The 7,085-nt window shown below is 47.7% G+C and overlaps 1 protein-coding gene across 1 annotated transcript in view; it reads right to left on the reverse strand.

The window, feature by feature from the left end:
* The window catches only part of Prpf6 (pre-mRNA processing factor 6), a 72,263-nt gene that overhangs the window by 7,669 nt on the left and 57,509 nt on the right, over positions 1–7,085 (reverse strand). Inside the window, exons 13-14 of the mRNA XM_023704298.1 lie at positions 4,390–4,511; positions 2,080–2,290 (exon numbers count right to left, since the gene is read on the reverse strand). Coding sequence (XP_023560066.1) covers positions 2,080–2,290; positions 4,390–4,511 — 333 coding nt within the window. The remainder of the gene's footprint in view (positions 1–2,079; positions 2,291–4,389; positions 4,512–7,085) is intronic.

Here is a 7,085-nt window from a genome sequence, read left to right on the forward strand (position 1 = left end):
GTCCCTGTGCTTTGCTTAGCTTAGCTTGTTCTAAGTACGTGCTTTAGACCACTGAGACATCTCACCAGTCCCGAGGGATTCATAGCTCTTAAGCAACAGCTGGGAGCCGCTTTCCTCAGGATCCACTCAAACCCAGCACAGCTTCCAAAGCCCAAGGGTGGGACCCTTGTGAACTAAACACAGGAACCTGCCACAGTCAACTCCACTCTTGCCCTCAGCCAGCTACCCTTCCCAGCCACTCTGGGGAGGGAAACAGATGCCTGGGGAGACCCTGATGAAGCTCAAAACCCATGACCAAGCCATAGGCACCCCAGAGTACAGCACACACGCAGGTGGGGCATTACAGCCCTCTTAGAGCTGGTGCCAGGCAGAGCCTGGTCAGTCACACAGGATGGCCACATCACATGCTTGGGAAGCACCTCTAACAACAGGCAAGAAAAGGCACCACAGGGCTTTTCTCACACAAGAACATGAGACCACAGGCAGCAAGCACGAGCAGGGAAGGGGGACACTGCTCTGTGCACACTGTGCTCTGCTCCCATGTTCTCTCCTGCAGGCAGCTAGGAAACGCTCCAGGTCAGTCCCTCTCATGGTATCTACTTGAGGGAAGACAAGCTTTACTATGTTAGCCTGGGTTGTAACTGATGAGTTTTTTTCAGGTGCCCGGCGCAGCACAGCAACAGGCAGAAGTTTCGAAAAAGGGAAAGGGGCTTTATTATCTTGGAGGACACAGAGAGAATGTGGGGAAGATGAGGGATTCTCTGGATTGGCACAAAGGGAGTCTGAGGCTTTCATGGCCTTTTGTTAGGGGTGGAGTTTGGAAGGATGTTTAGATAGACCTGAGGGAGCTGACTGGGGGGCTTCCCTGAGGTGGCAGGAAGGGTGAAAGGAAACTATACCCTGGGCTGAGCTGGAGAAGAAGGGGAAGGTGTGGTCTTGCGAAGATGAGCTTTTGTTTTAAGGGCATCAGCCATATCAGACGACTACCATAATGATTCGGCAATTCATACTAGGGCCAGAACCTATCAGTAACAGCTGCCTGACAATTACACTGTAGTCTGTTGTTCACTAAAAAGTATGTACTGGGGGCCGGTGAGATTGCTCTGCAGTCTAAAGTGCCTGCTTAGGCAGGCCTAGAGACTGTAGCTTGATCCCCAGCACCACATGCTACGTCAGCCCTGCCTCCAGGGTGGGCTGAGTTGGACACACACACACACACACACACACACACACACACACACACACAAAATATGTCCTGAGGGGTGAGGGGCCGGGGAGATGGCTCAGTGGAATAAGCGTTTCCCTGGCATGCGTAAGGGCCTGAGTTCAATCCTTGGTTCCACCAAAAAAAAAAAAAAAAAAAAAAGTATGTCCTGGATGTGGTGGTGCCAGCTTGTAATCCCAGCACTTGGGTAGCTGAGGCAGGAGATTTATTGCAAGTTTGAGACCAATCAGGGCTACAAAGTGAGTTCAAGGCCAGTAATCCCAGCACTATGGCAGGCTGGGCAGAAGGATCACAAGTTTAAACCCAGTGGGGGGATATAGCTACAGCACTTGCCTGGCAAGCAAAAGGTTCTGAGTTCGACTCCCAGCATTAAAAACAAAACAAAACAAAAAACAAACCATAAATCCAGTGAGGACAACTTAATGAAACTGTCTCAACATTTAAAAAAAAGATTGAAAAAGACTAGAGAATCAGCTTAAGGTAAAGGCCCTAAATTCAATCTCTAGTTAAACACACACACACACACACACACACACACACACACACAGAGTACTCTGGGAAACTACATAACCCTCATGTTGGCATAAAACAGGATACTGTGACAATCTTTTTTAAAGTTAAGCACTCAGGAGACTGAGGATCACTGTGAGTTTGTGGCCAGCCCTGACCTTCAGGTGACTGTCCTATGCTCCAGCACACCTCGCCTGCAGTGCCACGGAGCAGGGACCCACAGATGGGCATGTCCAGTGGGACTGCTCTCCCTGGCTGGAGGGGCCTCACAGCCCCAGTGGGCAGCACGCAACAGACCATGTCAGGGCACAGCCCAAGAAACACGCACCGAGCAGCTCTCAGGCCAACACCAGCGTCCAGGTATCCCGCACAGGCCTTTCCCAGGCCCCTCCCAACACAAGCTGTACCTTACCCACCTGGAAGGCCAAGGCCAAGATGCTCCTTGCTGCAGGCACGTCCCCTGCCAACCACTTGGATTTAGCTCCCATGAGCCAAAGCACCTCTGCCTTGGGGCAGTGGGCCACAGCCCTCTGAAGAAGTGCTTCTAGAGACTCCCTGCAGGACAGAGGCCACAGTCACCAGAGCCAGGCAATAAACCAGAGCACACAGCCATGGCCTGGATACCCAGAAAGACAGTTACCATTCCAAAGTTCGGCACTATAAATGATTTACCAGGTTTTACAATGGGGAGAGTGTGGGGAAATCATTCCTCTCTATAAATGATCTAAAATCAATGGCTGAAGAGGGTTCCACAAAGCCTCACTTTGTTTAAATAGCAGTCTTTTATAGTGTGTGTCCTGGAGGCAGAGATAACATCAGGTCAGGTGACAGGGGAGGGCTTTTCATCTCAAACCACAGAGGACATCCTGGATCCACAGATAAAGATAAGGGTCCCTGACAGCTGAAGAAAAATGTCTTACTGGGGAAAAGTGGTTTTAGGTCAATATCAGGTGTTAACCCCAGACTCTGAGTGAGGACTGCCTTTTGATGCTAACCCTGGACTCTGGGTGACCCACTGCCTTTTGATCACATCATCCTCACTGCTGACTGCTGACTCCTTTGGGGCTTAGTGTGCACAACAACTAGGCCAAGTCAGCACACAAAGCCACACCACAGCCAGACATGGCGGCACACACTGTAATCCTAGCATTCAGGAGACTGAGGCAGGAGGAATGCCACGAGTTTAAGGCCTGTCTGGGCTCATAGTGAGTTCAAATTCAACCTAAACCACATAGAGACTGTCTCAAAAACAAAAAAATAAACAAACAAAAAAAATCACTGCACAGTAAAACTCCTATGATGCTAGATTTGGTGTGTGCCCAGTTTGAAAAAAGGTTGGTTGACATCTGTAGAAATTGTTGAAACGTTCCTTTTAAAAGGAAATACAATAATCTTAAATATTTTTTTTTAAAAAAACCCACAAAACCACATGAAATAAGGCAGGCCTCATAGAGCAATACCATTCTCCCTGAGTCCCAGACCCCAGGACTACTGTGTCCCCTCTGTCCTGGGCGCGCAGTGCAGTAAGAGGAAACTGACCACTGAGCCACTGAATAGCCAGCAGTGCATGCTCAGACCTGGGCCACAATGTTTCAGTGGACAGCTGGCAGATGGACCTGCCCTGTATGGCATTTCCAACGTCCCAGGTAACACACATGAGAATGAACTGTCAGGATCATTTCAAAATATCTCTATTTCCCCTAAGTTTCTGTTAACTGACTTTTTTTTAGGTACTATGACTCAAACTCAGGACCTTGCACTTGCCAGCCAGGCTGTTGCGCCGCTGAGCTACCACCAGTTTCTGTTCACTCTGAAAAACCACACCAGTTGGTAGGGTGGAGAGGGGACTGGAGTTTCAGCAGAACACATGCAAAGAGGTTGTGAAGAAACTGACATTAAACAATGCCAAAAAAGGAGAAAAAAATTTAAAAAGGAGAAAACAAAAGAAACAAAACAAAACAAGGGCTCAGTGTTTCCAGCTGCGGGCTCAATGTAGAACATGAGGCCCTGTCCCTACCAAGCACAGAAAGCAGCTGAGGACCCAAGAGGGGACAGATAAGATAGATGGAGGGTGTCCAGAGACAGGAACTTGATGCTCTAGAGAGCTACCCATTTAAAACAAGAAACTGCAAGGCCTAATTTCATCAGCATTTACAGCCAATAAGGAAAACCTGAAAAGCTTTTTTAAATTAAAGAGTACAATTAAAGAAAATTGTAATGGACCTCCTCTGTGCATAAAACACAGCCAAACCAAAACCAGCAGAGCTTAAATGAAAAACAGCCTTACATGTTCCAGATGCTGACTTGCCCACTGCTGAAGCCAGGGCCTACCACCATGCTGGCCCCAGCCGCAAGTCCCACTTCTGGAGTCATGGAGCACTTGGCCAAGACAGGTCATCTTTACACCTTTTCTCAAATGTAAGAGCGATAATCGTACTGCACAAGGGACTCTAAAGACCAATCTAGCTGCAAAGTCCCAAGAACAGCCATAAAAGCTTCTGCCCTAATCATAATCTGTCCCATAACCACAGAGGGCCAGACCTCTCAGATGGACACACTCATGAGTCTACAGGAATGCAAGGTTTAAGATCAAACACCACACATACGTGAGTAGGGTTTAATAAGCTCACGGGGCAGGTGGGTCCCACACATACCTGGTGCCATGATTTTTCTCAAAGTATGCGGCTCGCAGCCACACACTCTTCTTGCTGGGGAATACTTGCAGGGCATAGGCGTAGATGGCTCGTGCACACTCCAGGGCGTTGTGGGCCACACACTAGAGCAGAGAAAGATATGAGGGGTGGGTCAGTGTGCACCAGATGGATGGATAGATGGCTCCCAACCTCTTACGGTTCTCAGTGATAGCACCTGCTAGGAAGTACATAACGACAATTGATCTAATCAGAAGTACAGCTCAGGACAAAGACATCAGAGAGGGACTTTTAGTTCAAAGCCATCCTAGGCAACTTAGTGATATTCTCTCTAAATACAACTTAAAGAATTGGGGAGGGGAAGACATGGTAGTAGAATGCTTACCCAGCGTGCAGAAGGCCTGGGGCCGGTACCTGTACGGGGGAGTGGGAGGACCATTTCCACTGGTTTACGTCTCAACTACCTTACTTGGAACAAAGTGCATGTCACTGGAGACAAAGTCAGGACTCAAAATGCCAACCTCAAAGTGTCTTTGGCTTCACACAAAGACACCAGCTGTGGGTCATGTATCTCAATCTAAGGAGGAACCTTTACTCAATCCAGATACAGGGGTTGGGAAATAACTCAGTGGCATAAGTGCCTGCCTGGCAAGCGCAAAGTCCTGAGTTCAATCCCCAGGACCCCTAAAAAATAAAGAAAAAGAAACAAAAAACCAGATATAAAGGAGAGAGCACACACCAACGAACGGGCAGGGAAAGCTCTCCACAACCTATAATTCAAGCTAACAAAGTGCATAACAAATAGTATTTAGGAAATCAGTGTTTGGCAAACACCAAAATAATAACTGAGGGGCTGGTGAGATGGCTCAGTGGTCTAAAGCACCTACTTAGAACAAGCTTAGCAAAGCACAGACACCGCGGTTCAATCCCCCAGCACCACATGCCAGCCAGCCCGCCCCCTGGTGGGATGAGCTGGCCACACACACAAATAAATAAATAAAATTAAAACAAAACAAAACAAAACAAAATAATAACTGATTCTGGGCAAAAACACCATTAGTATATTCTTTGGTTTGTTTGGGATTTTTTGTCTTGGAGCTTACTTTGTAGCCCATGCTGGTCTCAAACTCCCAACAATCCTCCGGCCTGATTGCTGGGGTTCTGGCATGTGCCACCAAGCCTGGCTCATTAACATACTCTTACACTAGTAAACCAAAGTTTGGCAAGAACAGGCAAATTGTCTCCAAAATATTACCAACCATAAAGGAAAAAAACAGGAGGAAAAACCTAGCAGCCATCACTCTGACCTGCTGATCAGAGTAAACAGGTACCTGCACCTTCACAATTGACACAGGGCAAGACATAATGTCCTGCCAAAGACACAGCCGCAGCCAGCCATGAGTAAGCAGCACAGAGGTCCAGGTCAAAGGGGATGACTGGACTAGCTGAAGGGCAGTACATCCTGTCATGCCAGCACCCTAGGAAGCTAAGGCAGCTGGACAGCAAGATCAAGGCAAGCCGGGCCAGCTTGGTGAGACCTTATCTCAAAATGAAAAGTAAAAAGGGCTGGACACATAGCTCAGTGTAAAGCTCTGAGTTCAACTTCATGCATATTCATAAAACTTTACAAAGGATTATGGATGTAGCTCAGGGCTAGCATGCAGAAGGGCTTGAGTTCTATCTCCACAACCACAAAAAACAAATCAAACCAAACAAACAAAAGCCACAGACAGACACTAGAAGAGAGCAGAGTGGTGAACAGCAGAGAAACAGCCTCTCCAAAATTTGGTGTCCAGACACTGGAATATAACAACTTGGGGAAGAGGAAAAGGAGGAGAGTGGGTCACTTGGATCCAGGAACAATCTGAAGTGAGAATTACAGTTCATGGGAAGAGTGGAAAGAGAAACTTCAACAAGAAGGTGGCAGGCAGGGCCTTCTCCCTGGGCACAGACTCACTGTGTAGGAGGCAGCTCAGGCCTGCAGATGAGCCCCAGAGGCTTCCACAGATGCGCTGCGGCTGTTGAGCGGCCCAGGGTGCAGACGTCCCAGGGGAAAGGGTGACTGGCCCGCAAGAGCCACCTGAGAGGGGTCAGCTGAGCTCTGAACTCAGAACCGATGGCTCCACCTAGTGGCCCCCAGCCAAGTCAAAGCTCAGAGAATGCTCACAAACAGCATGCTGCAGGCTGAACAAGGCGGTTCCAGCCTCATGGCCAAAACCCAGCTCCAACTTCAGGGGGAAATAAAGGTGCAGCCTTGCTGAGATTATTTACTACCCTGCCATAAAACGACCGCTGGCCAGCTGGGATGAATCAACATGCATCTGGACTCTGCCCACACTGCCCACCAGTGACAGCAAAGACACTTTGAAGTGGACCTTTTTTTCTCTCATTTTTTGTTTTCTTTTTTTCCTCATTGTTCATTCTTGTTTTTATATGAGTGTGAACATGGCTTCTAAATCTTTTGTGGTTGTTGCTCTGTTCTGTCACTGCTTGCTTCTCTTTTTCTGCTGTTTTCTGCACAGTTTCCAAAAGTTTGTATGATATTCCTTTGTCTTCCAGACTGGCTTCTAATCTTTTTCTATTTTTATTTTAAATTTTCTCCCCTGAGGGTAAAATTATCATACTGAGGGCTTACGCACCACACACACGTTTCTGGTTTGTTTTATTTTTTTTAATTTTTTTATTTATGTGTGTGTGTG

The sequence above is a fragment of the Octodon degus genome, unplaced genomic scaffold (genome assembly GCF_000260255.1).
Source record: "Octodon degus isolate 3935 unplaced genomic scaffold, OctDeg1.0 scaffold00194, whole genome shotgun sequence".
In the NCBI taxonomy this organism is placed as follows: Eukaryota; Metazoa; Chordata; class Mammalia; order Rodentia; family Octodontidae; genus Octodon; species Octodon degus.